Here is a 22,692-nt window from a genome sequence, read left to right as displayed (position 1 = left end):
AGAATCCCAACCGTCGGCTCCTGTGATTGGCCGAACCGTTTGGCGCCTCTTGAATCGCTGTAGTGGGCGGTGAGTGCGAGACGGAGAGCAGTTTGAACGGTAGCGGTGCCGAGGCGGAAACATTGAAACTGGACGCGTTGTTTACAGGCAGCGGGTAAAAAATAAACGGTGTAACTCACATTCGCACACACCGCGTCGTATATGAAGCCCGGTTCAAAGTCTGGGGACGGGACTTTTCCTTATCCGCTCGCCGACTCTGGGCGCGTGAAGCCGGCAGCAGCTCCCCTCCTCACGAGCTAACCGCTAGCTAGCCGCTGAGCTAACGTTCCAGCTAGCCCGGCTAATCCCCAACACAAAGGACGACTTTCGGCCACTGTTTCGTCCTGTCGACCCCGAATCGCTCCGGTGAATGAGGACGGAGCCTCCTGTGCAGGTAAGAGGAGCTGTCAGTGTCGCTGTCTCGTATTTTTGGCGGTTTTGTCGCGGTTCAAACGGTCTGTGCTCTTTTTGTTGGACGCCTTTGTTAACTCACCAACTGTTAGCTAGCTCGCCGGGGTGTCGTGCCAGTTTCTGTATCCCTGTCAGATTGAGTCCCCCTCCTTTCTAAATAAGTTTTTTAGCGTGCTGTTTGGGAAGAAAACATCACCGACAGAGTGTAGGCTGAAGCTGTGGTATGTGGGAGCTCGGTGAAACGGTTTGTGCAGACACTTTGAGGGGGGACAAACTTGGCACGACGTCGGTGTGCTGCCGTTAGCTTGCTTGTTATTAGTAGCTAGCTCCTCCAGAGAGCTGCCTGATGCTCTTCACATCCAAAATTACTCATGTTGTCACAAACCGACAGTGACGGGTGAATCACCTGAAAGCCACACTTGAGTAAAAGTAGAGATGTTTTACAAGAAAATGACTTTGGTTAAAGTTAAAGTAAAATTAAATTATAGTTTAAAAGTTTTTTCCTGTAACTTTTTTTCCCACAGCTTAATTTAACAAAATATACATGAAATATGTTAATATAAAAATCATGTCATACTAACAAGAACACAAACATACATGAAGGCACAAATGAACTTACTTTACACACAGAACATTATTAATAATAAATAATAATAATATCAATATTAGGGATGATTATCGATGATTGATTAATCGGTCGTCAAGAATTTAACCAACCATGTGAAATTTAATCAATAGGCTATGAATTCTGTAAAAAATATATGTGCAGTATGTTGCACTGAGCTTTGACTGCGGATAAAACACATTTGGTATTATTTGAAATAAGCAACAGTTTATGTTATTTTCAAATAATAATTTATTGATGGTTAATTTCACCAATTAATTGATTAAGGAGAGTGCTCGCAATTTGCAGCCCTAATTAATACATAAACCAAAATTTTTATTAAATGGACTTGGTCACAAACAAAAATAATACATATTCATATCACATCAGGGGTTTTGCCAAATAAGTTTGTGTGATATTGTAAACATTTGCTGCTTTTGTTTTTGTTTTTTTGTAAGAGTAAGGGAGGAAAGCGTTGAGTTAAAATCAATCAAGAAAAGATAGAAAAAGGGGTGTGAACCTAGAAATTTGTTTGTTGATAAAGATTTTCCCCATTAAAACAACACCAGTGTAATTCAGATGTTTTTTACTTGTATCTTCATAATAGCCAATAATATCCTTCAGGGTAAAACCAGAAGTGACGTTTCAAGGTTTAACCCTTTACAAGTCAGAATTATAGCAGCTTTATTGTGCTGCTTTCTGCTGCCTTTCACACGTATTTAAACCTTTGAAACAAATTATTTTGATTTCTTTTGACACCATGGCTAAAAAGTAGGGTCGACCGACCCTGTTTTTTATTTCAGGGCTGATACCGATTATTAGTGATTAATGAGACCGATAAGTCACATTTCGAGCTGATATGCATTTACAATAGAAATGAAGAATAAAAATGTAGGAAATAAATATGACCTTTTAAGTATTTGTAGAAATATCGAACTCTGAAAAGTAAGTACTGAGTTACAAATGCAACTTAAAGTACAAAAGTCTTACTCGCAAAATGCACTTTAAGTACCAGAAGTAAAAGTACTCATTATGCAGAGTGACTCCAGTGTGCCAATTGTAGATACTGTATACCTCTGTTTACATTAGAGTACAGCACTGCATCATTTAACTGTTTTCATGTTTTTCTCTCTGAGATGTAGAGGAGCTGAAGAAAAAAGTAGCATAAAATCAAATTATTTAAGTAAAGTACAAGTATATCAACATCATACTTAATTATTGTGATGTTCAGCCACTTTCATCACACTACAAACTTAATAAGAAACACAAGAATAAAGTGGTCTTTGTGTTGAAACATGACCCAGAAAGCTGTTATCTGTCCCGTCAAACAGCCACAGGTTCATTCAGGGTAAACTAGATATTAATAGGCATATTATAAACTCGCTGCTGAGTAACTGTAAGATCTTATTGGCAGAAAGAGCGCATAATAACTTGGTCCTTGCCAGTAGAAAATTCTTGACTTGGCTGAGAGATTTTTTTTTACCATTTTATTTGCATTCTTAGCTGCTTTTAATGTGAACTCAGCCTGAGGTTTGCAGATTGTGTTTGAGCCATACGAGTCGAACCCTCCACTTCCCTTACAACCTGACACAACCGCTTACCGGCACGTCTCCATGACAGTCGTCTGACACATCTAATCGAAAGTGTGAGATCTCAGTCAGACCAGCCGGGCTGGTGGGCAGCGACTCACGCTGACTTCCCCGCGTTGGCAGATAGGTCTGGTTGCTACACGTGGACTGCTGAAAATCACACAGAGCGCCTCTAAAGAACAAAAAAAGTGAACAAGTGGATTTCCTGTTCAACTTCTTCCAGTGAAGAGCAGATAATGTCAAAAGAGGCAAAAGAAAATCATGTCACCTGCGTTTGAACCAGCGTTTTCATTTAAACGCAAAAGTTTTACGTGAATAGAAGCAGTTTTATTTTATTGCTGTGTCTTTAACCCTTTGAAACCTGCGCAAATTGGCGTGATTTTTTAATTTTTTTTCTAAGTTGAATAACAATGCATTTGACCAGATGAAGATCCAAGCAGGATTGAAAGGTCTTTAATAACCTTGTGTGGCGTGGAGTAAGTGTGAAAATATGAAATGTGAGAGCATTCAGTGTGTAGAAACGTTCATCCTCCCTGTGTTTGTTCTGCAGGTTGATCATGGTGCTGACAGGGAAGCGCTCGGAGAAGGGTCCCGCCTGCTGGAAGAGGAGGGTGAAGTCTGAGTACATGAGGCTCCGGCAGCTCAAGCGCTTCAGACGGGCCGACGAGGTCAAGGTCAGTCCGCACACTGACCTTCACACCATGCAGATCTTCACAGGGACCGACAGTGCTAACACTCATCTGTAGCTCTCAATAATATTAGAATAATCGAAACAATAACAGAAAATCTGATCAGCCAAAACACTTGAATACATTCAGTCGTACTAATATTAACTACTGCCTTATTTCAATCACCTGGTCCATCAGATGTCAAAGAATAACAAATGTGTTTGGATGCTATGCTTCTCTAACACGTTTTACACTCAGATGCCTCCTGATGTGATCACTCAGACTGCTCGCAGAGGTGGTGTGAGAGACATTTCACCAGATTTCTTATGAACTGTAGAGGTGATGCGTCCCTGACAGGAACGTAACAGGTCGTCAGTGCAGGATGTGGTGGCTTTTTGGAGGACGTGCAAACTCTCTCTAACTCCCACATTTTACAAGTAGTGCCAAGTGCAGCTTCGCTGCCTTTGGAAGGGGGCATGGTAAATTTTGAAATGACATATAATAAGTGCGTCGGAAGCGCCTTCTGAATGATAACGGCAGGCTGGTTTCCATTACAGATTTGTCCAAAACTTAAGCAATATTTTCAAAATTTTGATAAAACACAATTGCGAGATGACTGCGTTTCCACGGAGTGATGTTATCAGACTTGTCTTACGATGTTACGTGACTTCCATCTTGATAATATTCCAGTAACCATGGCGATGAATATTGCCATAATATCTTCTCATATCAGATGTAAGAAGATCTCGGTCTCTTCCTCCGAGCTCCTGAATCTCAGTGTTTTCCCAGTTTGTGGACATTTATGTCTGCTTTTCTTCTTTGTATTGGCCGTGATGAGAACAGCTGCTTTTTAAATCTCATTGTGAGTCGAACACATAAACACGTCAAAACGTCACAATGTGTCGCCCATGGTCAGGCCTTTCTGGCATTACATTATACACAGACCTTGTTTTGGCGCTATTACCACCTCTGTCCTTATTTCATGAGACCACTCTGTCCCTGCTCTCCACAATCGGACGTTTGAATATTCCCGCCTTTAACAGATGGAGGCAATGCAGCTACTGAAACGCGTGTTAATATCGGGCTGTGTGAGGCCCTGACAAAACGCAGTGAATTGTGTATTCAGATAGAAACGCTGTTGTTTGAACACTACGTTGTTTTGCACATGCACACAGCCTTTTTGTGTGGTGGGGTTAACTCAGTTCAAACGATTTTGTTTTTTAAGGAACATATTGTTTACATTGTCAAAACAAGTGTGAATTAAAAATAAAAAAAATGTCTATACAATATCTACCAGACATTTTTTTCTTTACAACCCCACTGCTGATAATAGCTCTGACACACCCACCAAACAGCAGAAAACGTGCTTAAGCCTGTTTCAAAGAACAAAACGTCCAGCTGTAGCAACACGGTAAATGTTTTGAACGTGCCCCAGGTGTAAACAGGCTCCTTGTATTTCCTGTTGGGATATTTTGCAGTGCGTGTGAATAACATCAGCTGACAGGAAGTAAACATGGAGCCAGGCTGTTGCTTAGCAATACAGCTCCAGTCAAACACGCTATTTCAAGTCTTTTTGTCTTATGCAAAATTACAGCGGAGCAGTCTTTGGCAGTGAAAACACAGAAGACACATGCAGTAAAAATGAGAATGCAAGACAGAGCAGAAGTTAAAATATAGGAATAAGAATAAAAAAAATAGTAGACAAAACAAGACAAAAAACACCAGTAGACTTCATAAAGTTGGTCTCAGGACAGATTTTTAAATTTTACAGTCACAGAAAAGTCTGTAATTGTCATTGTGTTGTTTTTCCTGTGTCTTATGTCACAAAGACATATTTGCCTTTTGAGAATACAAAAGACCGATGTGTCTTCTGTTGTCTCCCTGGTTTTATGATGACACTGATTCATGTTTCTCTTGTAACCTCAACAATAGCCAAAGGATTAACTTCACTCAGATGTTTGTCAAAATCTGCAGCTCTTTGTTGTTTCCACATGTAAAACAGTTTCTCCAAATGTGGGCAAAGACATGTGAAAACAATCTTCACCACAGGGTCCATTAAGTAGCTGCGCTGGAACTTTCAAGCACATGATCTTCATTAACAGATGATAAAATTTGCACATTAATGGTAAATGTTCACATTTCTTGTATTTTCAGAGCATTTTACGCACCTGGCTTAAAAGCTAAAGTTTAAAACTAATTCTTGACACTGATTTACATTATAACTGACTTATAATGTTGTTTTCACTCAAACTAAGCAAATCTGCTGCAAGAGAAAATCCCTAATGTGGCAACCTGACAATAAAATCCATACGCAGCTCTCTTTCAAAAAGTCTTTAATCATGAAAAGCAGTAACAGGAAACATCCCTCAACCCTCATTTCCTCTTTACGTCAGCAGTGTTTTGTCACTGTAATGCTTTGTTTATGTTTGTTACTCTGTCAAAAATCACTGACGACACCTTTGAGTTACCGAGGTCTTTAACGCAGTGATCGGATTCATAGAAATGTCCATAAAAAAGTACATGAAACAGACTTAAACTGTCCAGATGGAGAAGAGGAGGTGATCTGGCCGGCAGCCGGTGCTTTTGGAAGCCTGTTTCTATACATCAATAATTAGACACAATGGCCTCTTTATATGGCATTTAAGAAATGTTTGTTAGTGGATTTGTAGTCAATACAAAACTAAAAACTAAAAAAAAACAAAACTTATCAATAAAGCACTTTTATTAAAACATTTAAATTAAATCAAAGTCGAATTTTATTTTGAATCACTGATGATCTGCCTCAAGCACAGATGTTTATGTGTGTTTTCATGAAACTTTATGGACGAGGAAATGTATATTAATATGTAGACTTCAGTGTATTTACGTTTCTCTCCTCCATCGTTGTTGTGTTCAGCACGCCTTCATGACAGTTGGTCCTCGTGGCAGTATGCCCAAAAAAAGGGATGATGTTTTCATTGCATTTTTTATTTTGATTTTAATCGACTCATCCTTTAACTCCAAAGATGCAGCAGGATCAAGGACAAAATGTATTTCTATTTGCTTCTTAAATCTTCCGCGCTGGGTCTCACACATAAACATGTCGTCAAAGTGTCACGCCGGTGCAGCCCATGGTCACGTCTTTCTGGCTTTACGTTTTAGACAGACCTCATTTCGGTGCTGTTATCACCTCCGTTCGCAGCTCAGAGGCGAGACCACTCTGTCCCGCCCTTTTGCGATCAGACATTATATAGAGAACGGTGAGGTGGCATAACGGCGTGATATTCCCGCCCTGACCAGGCCATGTGAATGTGTCTTTTGATGAGTCGAGGCAGAGCTGTTGCTGCAGATGAAGTCTTTGCGGTCTCCTACGTAGTGTTGTTGTTGGTGCTGGTAGGCGTTCTTCTTCTTCTTGCTTTGGTATTTAACAGCAGACCAGAGCACCTGTTGGTGTTCATGCTGCCCCATCAGCTCTGGAAGAACTGCATCCCTGATACATACGGTACTGGTAAAAAATGAGCACCACAGTTTTTAGGTGGCTGAGCGATCTAACATCAGCGTCCTGTCAAGTGATGGCACGTTTTGGCTGCTGGCTGACACACTCCCTGTCCTTTGTTTTTTGCTGTTAAATTTTTTTGTTTTTTTACTCTTCCAGAGCATGTTCAACACCAACCGTCAGAAAATCATGGAGCGAACCGACATTTTGAACCAGGAGTGGAAGACCAGGCGGATCCAGCCGGTTCACATCATGACGTCCGTCGGCTCCTTAAGAGGCACCCGAGAGGTTGGTGGATAAACGCCGTTCTCAGCACGCTGACGCGTAGGAGAAATGAAGGAAGACGTGTTCTGACTGCATCTTTTCTCTGCAGTGCACGGTGGACAGCGGCTTCTCTGAGTTCCCCAGGCAGGTCATCCCCCTGAAGACCCTGAACGCCGTGGCCTCGGTGCCAGTCATGTACTCGTGGTCGCCGCTGCAGCAGAACTTCATGGTGTGTATGAATGTAGAAAAGCTGCTTCCAGTGGTGTCACATGTACTGTAGAGATACTCAACTGGCCTCGCTTAGGAGCCACTTTTGCAAAATGACAGGAATCCAGGGGCCAGTTGCAGCGGCCCATACATGTTTCTGGGATTTTTGGACCTGTCTAGGATTTTAGGAAGTTTCTAGGATTTAGAAGTGAAAAGGTGTCATCTGTGTTTGGGACAGTTTTAACGGCAGCTGTCTGTGTGTGCAAAATGTTTGTTTTGCGTTCTTTGCATCAGGTGGAGGACGAGACGGTGCTCCATAACATCCCCTACATGGGAGACGAGATCCTGGACCAGGATGGGACTTTCATAGAAGAGCTCATTAAGAACTACGACGGCAAAGTCCACGGAGACAGAGGTGAGGACGGAGACAGAGGTGAGGGTCAGTGGACACGCAGAGATTAGTGCAGTTAAACTGTGTCTGTTGCTGCATCAAAAGTAAAACGACAACTTTTTTCAGGTTAATGTCTTCATGGCTAAATTTTCAGTTTGTTTTCACTTCAAGCATCCTGTTTCAACAAAAAAAGCGCTTATATGAAGATTTTAAGCAATGCAAGAATTCCAGTGTATGTGAAGGATTCACGAGTTTAGTAGATTATCAGACAAAACTTTATTCTGCTGTATATAAAGTCCAAGACATTGGTAAGACAAACAGTAGAATTATGCAGAATCCAGCAATGCACGCTTGCACATATTTGATGTGGAACAGCTTTTCTGGATGATGCTGTATTCAGTTCAGACAAAGCTGGACAAATATTTACTCTGTTTGTTGTTTTGCTTCTTGTGCATCTTTCTTTTAACTGTGACATCCGACACAACAGAGACAACGTAAGAGGGAAAACAAACTTTACTGTGGTATGAAGCCATTTGATGCATGTGTTTTGTTTTGCAGAGTGCGGCTTCATCAACGATGAAATATTCGTGGAGTTGGTCAACGCTCTGTCACAGTACAGCGACAACGAGGACGATGAGGAGGAGGAAGAGCCAGACTTCAAGGTAGACAAGATGGACATGTGTGACGGCAAGGAGCATCCAGAGGACCCTCGCAAGGACGGGCTCATAAACAGTGAGAGTAAGTCCGTCTCCGAGGTCCCAGGGATCATCAGGGGGACATTTTTCTCCCTTTTTTAAAAAAAAAATTACAATAAAGACAAGATATAATGAAAACTATCAAATAAAAACAGACACAAGTTCATACAAATTTGTGGTTTAATGGTATCACAATTCCAAATATTTTCTTAATGTCACTTTAGACTGTCAGCCAGAAACTAATAATTTTTACTTCTAAGCATTACAAGGGATAGAAAATTAAAAATAAAAGTTGCAAACCGGCACCTCCTAAAAGCCTCTGATGTCCTAAAAGAAATTACTGAATAAAACTAGTTTATAGACTGTTTTGTGACACATGTACTGGGCTAATAGTGATCATTTTGTCATTTTTTTTATCACTTTGAAGTCCGAGTTGACTCATACAAGCTCATTATGAGCGGAAAAGGCTGTTTTTTAGGTACAATATTAATTGTTTTAACATCATATTCCAAACAAGCATTAAAAATTCTTTATAAGACTTACATTTAACTTGTTTTAGTCTGTATGAACCCTGAAAAATCTACTATTTCTTTGCTGGACAACATTTCTAAGCTCTTCTATGATCTATGATCTATAGTGGATTGAGAGAAGTGACATCAGCCAGTGTTTTAAGGAAGAGTGTGTTTTGTGCCCTGATTTGTCGTCTCCAGGCCGAACCAGCAATGACAGCAGCAAGAAGTTTCCCTCTGACAAGATTTTCGAAGCCATCTCCTCCATGTTCCCTGACAAGGGCTCCACTGAGGAGCTCAAAGAGAAGTAAGTGGGTTTGTTTTGTGTGAGTGTGTTAATGTTGTGACAATAACAGAGGGACACATTAAATCTATACAGAGACAATAATAATGAAACAACGCCATCATACAGTTTTGACATCAGTAACAACTGCGCTGTGTGTGTCTCAGTAAACTACTTTTGCCATTAGTTTATTTCTTCAAGTTTTGACCTGTGTGTGTGTGTGTGTGTGTGTGTGTGTGTGTGTGTGTGTGTGTGTGTGTCTCTGTGTCTCTGTGTCTCTGTGTGTGTGTGTGGTTTTTTTTTCTCAGGTACAAGGAGTTGACCGAGCAGCAGCTGCCCGGTGCGCTGCCCCCAGAGTGCACGCCGAACATCGACGGTCCAAACGCTCGCTCCGTTCAGCGCGAACAGAGCCTGCACTCCTTCCACACTCTGTTCTGCAGACGCTGCTTCAAATACGACTGCTTCCTCCACCGTTAGTACACACACACACACACACACACACACATTAAAATTATCATCATTATTAAGTCTAGAAATATAAAGATGCACAAATTTCATATACTGGATTTATTATCATTCAAACTATTTAGGGCAGAAGCTGTCAAAATAAGAAATACATGCATAAATTCGTAAATCAATATGCATTTGTGCCCAAAAAATATATTAAAAGTAAATGTAGAAATCGATTAAATGATAAATGACATTTCTGTTTTAATTTGCTTCTTTTTTTAAATTTACACTTATGTAATGTACAATAGTATTTTTTTTAGTGAAAGCACAAAAGAACATTATTCATTTCTGAATTAATTTATTATTTTCCCTTTCTGTTTTCCGTATTTATTTCCCCAGTCTTATTTATGCATTTCTTCTTGTTCATTGAATGTAAACAGATTAATTCATTAATTAAATAGGAAGGTAAATAAATAATGGAATTAATACAAAAGCAAATTAATAAATAAGCACATTTTAAAAAGTATTAATTTATGTCACATTTGATCAAATAAATTAAAGCCAGGATTTATTTTCAGTATTACTAATAATGCAATTTTCAGAGTATAATTGTCAGAGGAGAAAACTTCAGATTTTTGCATCCCAGTTGACAAAAGCACATCACTGTGAACAGACTGTGAAGTTGATTAACTGGCCTTTTTAGTTTCGATTTCTGATGAAGCTGAAGTTTTGAGAGTGTGTGAATCTTATATGAAGCATCATTTTACGAAGCATATTGACACTAGTATTTTTTCAGGGTTTTGGGGGGTTTTTTTTGGTCAAGTTAATGTCAAACATTGGAAAACTTGTCTGTTGGCAGTAAAGTTCACATCACACTTACAGCAAAAAACTCTTCCATGTCATGACCTTCAGCTTTCCATGCAACTCCAAACACGTATAAACGCAAGAACCTGGAGAACCTGGTGGACAGTAAACCCTGCGGCATCGACTGCTACATGTACCTGGTACAGGTGAGTCAACTTATCATCAGGGTAAATGCCTGCTGCTTCTACTTTCGCCGGCCTATCAGACAAAACTGAAAGAAAAAACCCTTTTTATATATTTAATATAAGTGTTACTTTACTGCTGTCTCGCTGTGATTTCGCAGGATGGGATGGTGAACGAGTACCCCGCGGGCGTGGTCGCAGACCGAGCCAAGACGCCTTCCAAACGCACGGTGGGCCGCCGCCGCGGTCGACTGCCAAACAGCAACAGCCGGCCCAGCACCCCCACCGTTTCCTCGGAAACCAAAGACACGGACAGCGACCGCGAGGGCAGCAAAGAGGACGAGCGAGACAACGACAAAGACGACGAAGACAAGAAGGACGAGAACACCAGCAGCTCAGGTACAAACTCTGATCATAAACAGCAATAAATAAACTTTTAATAATAATCGTGTCAAATACTAAGACTCACACCGCTCTACACACAAAATACACTAAATCAGGCTATACAAAATATTCATCAGTCCTCCCCATAAATATCAAATATTCATTGATTTGCAGAATTTTAACCCTTTAAATGCTAGGCTTTTGTCATGATGCCACTATGTTTTTAGATGAAAAAACACACAAAAATAAATTGTTTTCAATATAGTCCATGCTAAGTAGATTTTTTTTAATAATGACAGTCTGGGATATGTCAGTGATCAGCTGGGGAAATGTGATCAGCATTGATTGTAACAGGTCACCTAGTGGAAATTGCATGTATTTTCTCCAAATGACCTCATCAGGTGGAAAATAGTCAAAATGACAAATTCAGAGTCAAAAGCCCAGAATGACACCAGGAAATAATACAAGTCCTGTTTTTCTGCTCTGATGGCTGTGGGATCAAAAATGTCAGTTTGAATGGGTTTCAATTGAGCATTTTTGGACCTGAACAGTCTGAATGTAACTATTTAGTTTCCACAGTGTATTTTAGACTTATTGTAGGAGCTGAGCTGCAAATTCACTGATTACACTCAAATACACAATCTGGACTACATTTAGGACACATGCATGAAGACCGTAAAATGCTCCAAACAGTCCCTGAGGGTCCAATATCATAATTATAAGTCACAACAGTGATTCATATTGTGTGTGTTCAGAGGGAAACTCTCGGTGTCAGACTCCAGTGAAGATGAAGCTGACCGGTGAGGCCGAGGCGGTGGACTGGAGCGGGGCCGAAGCTTCTCTCTTCAGGGTTCTCATCGGGACGTACTACGACAATTTCTGCGCCATCGCACGGCTCATCGGCACCAAGACCTGCAGACAGGTGAGCCTTCAGGGACCTACAGCTTATTGTCTGCTCTCGCTTCATTTGATCAGACTTTTATTATCGTAGTTCACGGATAGTTGAAAACATGGGTGAAAGAATTCAGGTATGTCGTGGAATTTAAGGATACATCAAATGTTTTGAGAAGTTTTACAGCTGTCGCTAAAAACCTCCCACCAAACCGATTAAGAAACTTCTTAAGAAACATTAGATCAAAAACATACTACACTAGTGTTTAATCTTTTACAGCCGAACAAAATTGATAAATACAAGTTCTTTATTGACACACTGAAGTCTCAAATCGTATCTTGACCGCGATCCTGCAGGTTTACGAGTTCAGGGTCAAGGAGTCGAGCATCATCGCTCGTGCTCCTGCTGAAGACGAGGACACGCCGCCGAGAAAGAAGAAGAGGAAACACAGACTTTGGGCCACTCACTGCAGGAAGATCCAGCTGAAGAAAGGTCAGAGGTCATTTCAGCAATATCAGAAGGAAACAGAAAAAAAACATGATAATATTTACAAAACATATTTTAAAAAATCAGCAAAAAATTCTCGATTTATAGTCAATGTCATAATATTTACAGAGTAACATTTATAAAAATCACCAAGAAGAGAATAGTTACACCATTTTGTCACAATAAGGACACTAACTACTATCCAGCAGACAAAATTTCATAAATAGAAACTACTGCGGCTGTCCCTCTGTCTCACTGAGTGACATCTGAACCTATGATGTGAAAAAATTTAGTTGCAGTAATATATCAGGAATAAACCGTGTTCATAATTATAGTAATTAAGTATATGATAAAATTCCTTTAAATAATGTGGGAAAATTTGTTGGACCAATTTAATTTTTACTGTTACTTATGAAAACAGTCCATTCATTTTTAACAATGTGAAAAACTTAATTAAAAAGTAAAACAAATTTTTAACCTGTACAAGTTAATTTGTTCTAACTACGTTTTTTACATTATCTAAAATGAATTTTAAAGTCCACTTAATTACCATATTTATGTTTAGAGTTAATTGCTTATTATTACTTATTTAAAATGAATGCTAAAAGGTTGAAGAGGAAACTACTGAGCTGCTGAAAAGCTAAATATTAACACAATAATATTTAAAAGTCTGCGTCTCTTCTGACCCACAGATGGCTCGTCTAATCACGTGTATAACTACCAGCCGTGTGACCACCCGCGGCAGCCCTGCGACTCCTCCTGTCCCTGCGTCACCGCTCAAAACTTCTGCGAGAAGTTTTGCCAGTGCAGCTCCGAGTGTAAGAACACACACACACACACACACACACACACACCTGACCGACGCAGCTCTTCTTCTGCAGAAATTAAAAATAAAATACCTTTGCTCTCCCGCCGTGTGGCTGCAGGTCAGAACCGTTTCCCAGGTTGTCGGTGCAAAGCTCAGTGCAACACCAAGCAGTGTCCCTGCTACCTGGCCGTGAGGGAGTGTGACCCCGACCTCTGCCTGACCTGTGGCGCCGCCGAACATTGGGACAGCAAGAACGTGTCCTGCAAGAATTGCTCCATTCAGAGAGGCGCCAAGAAGGTAACAAACCAAATTTTAGTACCGTAATCACGCGTGTGTACAACGCTTGAATGTTTTGAGCAAAGTCATCATTGCTCAGTAGCAAAAAATCCAATACTGACGCTACTGTTGGAAAGTTTGGTATCAGCTGTTATTTAGATGTTTCCCTTCTTTCCCTCAGTATTTTCTGTATTGTTTTCCTTTGAAATAATAATGTGTGTACTTTGGTTTTGAATTTGTTCTCTAACCTAGAAAAGCCTTTAATTAGGGGTGGGTGATATTTAAGATACGCTCAAAGTGTCTTGCGGCTCGTTCCTCGCGTGATATTTAAGATGACTTTATCATGAACATCGAGTACACATTGGCACGTTATTTTTATAAGCCACCGACGTTTCGGTTCTCTGCTACGACTCTAACTCTCACAGACACACACACAGAGCAGGGCTTTTGCAGAGCTCCAGACCGACTGTTTAGTGACATTTTGTGTTCATTGAGCACCACTGTGATTTGCAAATACTATTGATATCTGAACTGTTGAGCTCAGTTTGTTTCCAGCTTACAGCGAATAAATCATCAGGTTTAATAGCACTGTGGTGACAGGAGCCAGGTCCTTCAAAATAAAAGCATCATGGGTCCCACTCTGGTTTATTTAACAATAACAATACTGTTTTTTTATTTATTTCATTGTATATATATATTTTAACTTCTTTATAACTGTATTTTATTACATGTTCGTATAACAGTAGTGTATTCAGCTTTATTTAGTTTGTTCAGTAATTTTGTATTTAAGTAGTTAACAGTAGTTCAAAGGACATTTAAAAATATGGAGATATATTTTGTATATCACAATATAGCCTTAAAATATCTCTATTGTTGTAAAGCCACATCACCCAGCCCTAATTCAGACAGAGTATTCTTCTCACACAGCTGGAAACATTCAAGCTTTTGAACAGTTGTGTTTGATTTTGTATGTTTGCATGTCACAAGCTCAAACTGCTCACTCTGATTCTCCTCTCCGTCTCTCAGCATCTGCTGCTGGCCCCGTCAGACGTGGCAGGTTGGGGCATCTTCATCAAAGAGCCGGTCCAGAAGAACGAGTTCATCTCGGAGTACTGTGGAGAGGTAAAACTTCACCGTGTCTGTTTTCTGTTGGGACAGAGAGACGCGAGAGCTCAACTTACCTCGTTTCAGATCAAGCACAGAGAGAAACATCTCACAATATTAAAAGTCTAAAGAAAACTTGACTCTAGAATTGTGTGTTTTTATACACAGTAATTTAAAGCTTTTCTGCAGCCAACAAGTGACTCATATTTTTCAGCTGCATTTTCGTGTTCAGTTTTGAAAGAAATAACAAGAAAAAAAGCCTTGTGTTTTGTTTTGTTGCCCAAAGATATTCTATATACAAAGTTTATTCCATTTAGTAAACCTCGCAGTGTGATGCAAAGAAATTTAAAAATGGAAGTAATAAAAGCTGAGAAAGAGTCAAATCTGACTCTAAAAAAAATATCATTTTAGCTGAATATGGTCTGACAAAACTAAAACATTTAAATGTGTGGAGAAATGTGTAATGTGGTGGTTTTCGCAGATTATCTCTCAGGATGAAGCCGACCGCAGAGGGAAAGTCTACGACAAATACATGTGCAGCTTCCTCTTCAACCTCAATAACGGTACAACACACACACACACACACACACACACACACAGCCTGATTGAGGCTTTTGTCAGTGAGCTTTCAGGTCTTGTTTGATTTATGCATTCATGTTCAGACTTTAGAGAACTTTAACAAAGTGATAATTAGTTAACCCTCTGAAAACTGAGCAAAATGATTTGATTTCTCTTAAAAAAAAAAAAAAAAAAACATGGGAAAAAGGTGACATGCAACTTAAGAAATGACTCAGAAATTAGCAAGAAATTAGTACCAAAAAAAACCCCTAAAAAATTTGCACATAAAAGGAAAAAATAGAAAAGTAAAAAAAAAAAAAAGAAAGAAAAACAAGGAAAAATTGTAATAATTCTATAAAAATAATTTTAATTATGTAATATTAAAATTTGAAATATAGCTCTCAAAAAAAATCCTAGCTTTTAAAAAAATAATTTTCAAAAATCTATGTATTTCTTACAGTATGCAGAACACTTCTTGCCAAGTTGCTTATCGCCTTTTTCACAATTTTTTGTCATTCCAATGTGTAACCCCAAACCCGCAGCACAAGAAAAGTGATTCCTATCCCGGTTTTAAAGGGTTCAGTATTATAACATGCAGGTACTTGATGTATTTGAAAATTGTGAGGCGTCAAAGGTGCTAAAAGGTTCTTTTTCTTTTCTCCACAGACTTTGTTGTTGATGCCACGAGGAAAGGCAACAAGATCCGCTTTGCCAACCATTCGGTCAACCCCAACTGCTATGCAAAAGGTAAGACGAGCAGCAGAAAGCACCGATGTTAATAATACTCCAGTTAAACCGAGCTAACACGTCCGTTCTCTGCAGTGATGATGGTGAACGGTGATCACAGGATAGGAATTTTTGCTAAAAGAGCCATCCAGACTGGAGAGGAACTCTTCTTTGACTACAGGTAATTTAAAAAAAACCCAAAAACAAGTCACTTAACCCCCCTCAAGTTCTATTCAATAATATTTCAATGTGCAGTAGCTGTGATTATTATTATCCAGCCTTTGATTAAATCCTTTTTTCTGTTCTGTTGGTGCTTTTTTAAAATTAATTAATTTATTTATTTATTTATTTATTTTTACTAATTTCTTGCTATTTTTTGGGCCAAGTTAATTAAATCTTTTTTTGTGTGTGTACATCTATATATAGTTATTTTATCTTGATTGTCTTGTTTCATATTTGTTGGAAGCCAAAATTGTAATTGAAAATAAGATTTGATTAATTACAAATGCGGACTCCAAAAAGGGTGGATACTCTGCACCGGTCTGTCTTGGTGAAGAGGGAGCTGAGCCGAAAGGCAAAGCTCTCGATTTACCGGTTGATCTTCGTTCCTACCCTCACCTATGGTCACGAGCTTTGGGTAGTGACCGAAAGAACAAGATCGCGGGTACAAGCGGCCGAAATGAGTTTCCTCCGTAGGGTGGCTGGGCTCTCCCTTAGAGATAGGGTGAGAAGCTCGGTCATCTGGGAGGAGCTCGGAGTAGAGCCGCTGCTCCTCTGTGTTGAGAGGAGCCAGATGAGGTGGCTCGGGCATCTAATTAGGATGCCTCCAGGACGCCTCCCTGGTGAGGTGTTCAGGGCACGTCCCACCGGTAGGAGGCCCCGGGGAAGACCCAGGACAGGCTGGAGAGACTACGTCTCACAGCTGGCCTGGGAACGCCTCGGGGTCCCCCGGGAAGAGCTGGACGAAGTGGCCGGGGAGAGGGAAGTCTGGGCTTCCCTGCTTAGGCTGCTGCCCCCACCACCCGACCCCGGATAAGCAGGAGAAAATGGATGGAGAAATGCGATTTAACCCTTAAAAAAATGTGTTTTTTTACTTTTTATTTTGACTTATTTTGGGTTTTTTTTTTTTTTTTTTGTAACTTTTTAGTAATTTCCTGCTATTTTTTGGGGGCATGTGTTGTTAAGTTGCTCATTGCTTTCTCTTTATGTGTTTGGAAGAAATCGAAACATTTTGCTCAGGTTTTAATGGGTTAATTAATCCGGTCTCTGGTTTTGACAGTCATCAGGGGGGTTTCCAGGTAGAAGAAATGTTTGGATCTTAATTTCCAGTATTTAACTTATTTTAATTTAAATTTAGGCACAAATAAGTTTCATAATCTGGACAGACTGAACCAACGCAGTAAAAGCACCTGAACTAAAGTGTGTGTGTGTGTGTGTGTGTGTGTGTGTGTGTGTGTGTGTGTGTGTGTGTTTTTCAGGTACAGCCAGGCTGACGCTCTGAAGTACGTGGGGATCGAGCGGGAGATGGAGATCGCCTGACTCGGACTTCTACCTCCTGAGGATCAACGACACAAAGGCCTTACACACAAACACAAACACACCTGCACTTCAGGAAATCCAGACAACTTTTCAAAATAGAAAGCTTCAGGAAAACTGGGAATATTTGAAGCAGAATTTTGATGCTGTGCTTTGCTTTTTTTTTTTTTTTTTTTTTTTTCTTTTTTTTTTTTTTTTTTTTTTTTTTTCCTGTTCATATCTTTTTCTCACTCTTGTGAGTTTTTCTCGACAAATCTTCCTCTCCTTTTGAGGCGGGAGTTCATAAATCTTCCCTCAGCTGAAGGTGCAGATCACCTTGACGTTTTTTTTTTTATCTAAACAGTAAACATTTGACACTGAGAAGAGACGAACCCGCGACCGTCTGTTTTTAAAACTGGCTTTTCATTTCAAGCTTCAGGGACCAGAATCCTCCACCAGCTGCTTTCACTGTCTGGACTCTGTGTTTGTACCGTGTGCCACATGTGGGTCAGTTGTCATGTTGTGTTTTTATACAACTGAACCAGCCACAGACTCCTCAGAGTGCCAGATCACTGTCTGTCTGTAACACAGGAGGCCGCTCACAAAGCAGAGTCACCACATCCAGCACAGATTTTTAGTTTGGATAACGAGAACGTCTTCACATACTCACTGTTAATAAACTCGATCAGTTAGAGCTGAAGGGATTAGGTTTACCTGCAACAGTCTGTCCCCATGCCCATAAAATTTCAGAAAATAGTCAAAAATGTTTTGCCAGCCTATTAAAACCCAAAAGGTATTCAGTTCACGGTTATATAAAACAGAAAAACGGCAAGAATCAGATCTTTTCTTTGACTGTTTTTGCTTGGTTATGATTCATGGTTTAAATAATTTATCAAAGCTGTTGCTGGTTAATTTTCGGTCTGACAACTTAATGTAGAAAAATCTCCAAAATGAAGTTTGTTTCTCTTAGTTGCAGAATAAAGTTTCCAAAGTTGCATCGGAAAAGTAATTTCAGCCTCCTGAACTTGTAGGTGTCAAGCATGATGAAGAATATTCTTCCTCCTGCTTTCTTTAATTTATTCTGAAATAATTAATTGGAAAAATGGCTAAAAATAATGTGAAAATTTTAAAAAATGCTAAAAAAAAAAAAACAACAACTAAGACAGGAGGGAAAACAGGGAATTAGAAACCATTACCAGACTTTTTTTTAAAGTCTTGATTTGTCCAACCAACAGTCTGAAATACCAAAATATTCAGTTCATGATAATATAAAACAGAAAATTCTTGAAAGTTTTTGTTTTTTTGCTCAGAAAATGATGATCAGATTTCTTTGAGAACAAAAAAGGATTTTAGAAGCAAGTTTCAGTCAGACAGGAACTTTTATTTTGAAAATCATGTTCACGATGCCTTTAAGACAGAAAAATCCTGTTTTTTTCCTTTGAGTTCAAGTCACGATGCAACGGTTTGTGGAGTCGACTCTGCTCTGTGACGCCGCCTTTTCTTCAGGTGCTACTGTGAAAACAAAACCAGCACTACTTCACCTCGACAGGAAACTCAACCCAACAGACAAACACCTTTTTTTGCCCGGCTGTAGTTTGAGTTTCCTGTCGTCAAACAGGTGCCGCTCTCCTCAGCGAGCGGCGCTGCCTCTTACCAAACTCGACCAAAACCACACGGATACTGATGAAGGTTTTCATTCATGTTCTCCTCCGACGCTCTGCTGTCTCTCCTGTTAAAGTTTTCCCGCAGCGCTGTGCTCTACTCGTTCAGATCGTTTTCCACGTCTGTGCTCCTCGTTTGGCTCAGATCAGGTTGTTTTCAGTCAGCAGAGATCATCGATAATGGCCCACACGTTTATAAAACATGTAGGATGACAAACCTGATGTGTTTTTGTTACAGTCAGTTTGTATTTTTTACAAGCTGCAACAAATTATAGTATCAGTTAATTTGTCACTCATTTTTAGGGTCTATTTTTATTGGTAACTTTTCAACCTGGACTCAATTTTTACGTTTTGTTTTTTGTTAATTATTATTATTTGTAATATATATTTGTCCAGTATTGAGCAAGAGTGCTGCAGCAGGCAGCTGTAAAACAGCAATGTAACCACTCCGAGCATGTGCACGCAGACAGTTTACGTCCACTCAAAGTGTTTCTGTGTTTTTATCACCGTCAGACTCAGATTGTCATTTTAAGGCCACATTTGGATGAGAACAGCCCTATTTAAAAGAGAAAAGTCTTTTCATTTGGGTTTTTAAAAAAAATCCACATTCACATGATAACATTGTGAAAACGATCCTGGTCACGGATCCGCAAAAACAACGGAAAATGCTGTAGTATGCATGCCATAAAAAAATTCCACTCAGGTTTAAAAAGTTTGCTTTTTTCGGGCCGCCCAAACAACTGAATGAAAGGCCAAATCACGGCAAAAGTTTAATGTTTTAAGAACCGTTCCTGTAAACGGCCCCTAAAAGTGTTTTTGACACTGATTGACTCAAATTATTATTGAAAGGATCCCAACAGAGAAAGACATTTTCCTTATGGAGCAAGAATAAATAAAATCAGAAACAGCCCCAAAACCTCCATGTCAGACTCTATACTATACTATAAACGGTAATTTTATTGTGTTTAAAAGCAGCATATTTGAACATCCAACTGGGTGAATTAAGAGTAAATTTCAACTAAACCAGACTTGATTATTGTTGGAACAACTGAAAGATGAACCAAGACGAATATTTGTTAGTTTTATTTATTTTGTCTGTTGGTCGTCGGTCCTGCTTAAATCAAAATTCAGCCAAAAGTGGTGAAGAGAAAAGAGCAACAGAATAATCTGAGCTTGTCGGTGGTTTAGTGGAGGTAAATCGATGGTGCTCGACAGCTCGTTAACATCGCAGCCTTTTTCTCTGCTGCAGTCGTCTAAATCAATTCTGGACACGTTTAAAAAGCTGTTGTTCCCATTAGTCACTTAGACACAGAAACGTGGAAAAATAGGCCCCAGGTTAAAGTACGAGTAGAGCACAGTGAGAGTGTGCTGGGAAACTAAATGTTAAATAGTTTTTATGGTGTGTGTAGATGTTTAACCCTGCGGTGTCCCACTCTCTGCTGTGCCTTGAGTCCTCAACAGAACACTCACCAGTCAACAGTCCCGTCTGTACATCAGCCAAGTGTCCAGTTTTTAACTTTCTGCATGATGAAGTTTTAAACCCCCGCAGAGGATCCTCTCTGATTCTGTACTGCCTCCTCCACGAGATGTTCAATCAGTATAAATATGATCCGAATAGAACTCCTCTTGTGAAAAAAGCCTTTTAATAACGTACAAACAATCACACTTTGACTCTTTTTTTCTCTTTTCTGATGTGAATTCTGGTGCTTAGAAAAACAGACTGTCGGCCCGCCGTCTGGCCCACTTGAAGCAATACCAGCCTCTTCTTCTTCTTTTTCTCCTTCTTCTTCTCCTTCTTCTCCTTCTCCTTCTTCTTCTCCTCCTCCTCCTCCTCCTCCTCCTCCTCCTCCTCCTCCTCCTCCTCCATCTTCCTGCTGATGTTTGATCTCCACCTTCTCACTCTACACCTGTAATTTATTACAAAGTCCACAGAGACAGACAGAGGGACGTCTCATGGTGCTGCGATGTCTGTAGTTGATGGATGAAAAGACTTTCAGGGGCTCTGAAACCTGGTGCTTCTCTCCCGGGGTTCCTATACGTGTCCTGAGCTGTTTGGAAAATCAACTCAGTTTTTCAGGAAAAGTTTTTGGAACGAGATTTTCCACATTGACTTCTCAGATTAAGTGATTTAGTTTTTTTTTCTTTTTGTGAATGAAAATCGCAAATAAGATGTGACCACAATCTGGTGCCCCGAAAGTGTGAATATTTCAAAGAGAAATGTGTAGGAACCCTTTTGTTTCAACCTTTTACTGCTGATTGAAATGAGCCTTCCCATGTCCCTAATTTCCTCACAATGTTGTTCAGTTGGGGTGTGACTGCATTTAAAGACCATGTAAACATGTGATCCATCCCCAAAAGAAACGCCGCAGCAGCTGCTCTCACTGGTTGATCAGTGAAATCAGCTCCTGTGGAGTTTTTCGTTTTGAGCGCAGGATGATGGAGAACCAGCAACTTTTGAAACTCTCAAAGGTTCATGTTTGTTTGTGTCTGTGATTTGAGGGCTGGGTAACAGTAACAAACGAGAGCCGATTAGAAACAAAACACAGCTCTAAAGAGTCTACGTGGTTCTGAAAGTGTTTGAAGATCACTTAATGTCGGAGGGAAAAAAACGTATTAAATGTCAAAAAAGCAGAATTTCTTAAAACCGTGTTACCCGGCCCTTGTTTAAATCTGAGCTGCAGGTTATTTATCGTTCTAGATGTCCGCCTGCATTAACTTTTCACTCTTCTTCTGTCAAACCTGGACCACTTTTTTCCTCTGATGACACAGGTGCTGATTTTGTAATGTTTACAGGGATTTTGTTGTTCGAAGTGATGCAGATTAAAATATTATAAATGGTCATTTTTTTCCCATTTTTTTTATTAAAACTAACAAATGTGGCTTAATACAGATTAAGTGAGTAGTAAGTGCTCTTAAAGTTTTTGGGGAATAACATTTACACGTTAACATTTACACGACCATCTTATGAGATCTGCATCTGCTCTCTCCAACAACAGTTATGTAATTTCTTAGTATGGTATGTACCCATGAAGTCACAGTATAATGTGTTGAATTATACTAGCATGTAATACAAAATGCCTTAAAAAAGTCATAGTATGGAATGTGGTTCAAAAAAGGTGATACTATAGCCATCCATCCATTGTCTTTCGCTTTGCTATAATATGTAGTTTTTCAGCCATTTTTGGGACATGTAAAAATTTGGCATTTTCTGCCATACTATCCTATGCGGTTTTCAGCCATTTTTTCAACATGCTAAATTATGACGTTTTGGGCCTTTTAGATGACATTGTATTCTATGACTCAACTCCCCAAGCTATAATAGGTCATTTTCAGACATTTTTGTGAAATCTCAAAGTTTGACGTTTTTCGCCATACTTTATACAATGAGATTGTCTGCTGTTTTTTTGAAATACTATATTATGACGTTTTGGGCATTTTTTTTTCTACATTCTACGCTGTGACAAATTTGACATGTCCCAAAAATGGTTGAAAACTACCTGTTATAGCTTGGGAAGTTCTGTTGGGGTATACAAAGTGGAAATGTAGGCCAAAAACCTCATAATTTAACATGTCGAAAAAATCGCCAAAAATACCATTAGTAGTGTCGTTTGGCCAAAAACGTCAAATTTTGACCCGTCAAAAAAATGGATCTAAACTTCCAATTATAGCTTGTAGAGACATATAATAATATACAAAGTGGAAATAAAGGCC

The 22,692-nt window shown here is 39.6% G+C and overlaps 1 protein-coding gene across 1 annotated transcript; it reads left to right on the top strand.

The window, feature by feature from the left end:
- The first annotated feature begins 31 nt into the window (after positions 1-31).
- Positions 32-21,820, top strand: ezh2 (enhancer of zeste 2 polycomb repressive complex 2 subunit). The gene is made up of 19 exons (XM_088071691.1): positions 32-433; positions 3,194-3,317; positions 6,946-7,074; positions 7,160-7,279; positions 7,552-7,672; positions 8,207-8,386; positions 9,054-9,159; positions 9,444-9,607; positions 10,498-10,595; positions 10,733-10,970; positions 11,711-11,877; positions 12,204-12,339; positions 13,026-13,151; positions 13,260-13,438; positions 14,444-14,539; positions 15,003-15,084; positions 15,746-15,826; positions 15,902-15,986; positions 17,284-21,820. Exons 2-19 carry the CDS (start codon positions 3,201-3,203, stop codon positions 17,342-17,344), a joined length of 2,286 nt encoding a protein of 761 aa, XP_087927817.1. The 5' UTR covers positions 32-433; positions 3,194-3,200; the 3' UTR covers positions 17,345-21,820.
- The last annotated feature ends 872 nt before the right edge of the window (positions 21,821-22,692 follow it).

This window comes from Plectropomus leopardus, chromosome 21, assembly GCF_026936395.1.
Source record: "Plectropomus leopardus strain MGB_pleo_1.0 chromosome 21, ASM2693639v1, whole genome shotgun sequence".
Taxonomy (NCBI): Eukaryota; Metazoa; Chordata; class Actinopteri; order Perciformes; family Serranidae; genus Plectropomus; species Plectropomus leopardus.
Note: the sequence above shows the minus strand (reverse complement) of the source record. Positions and strands in the feature narration are given on the sequence as shown.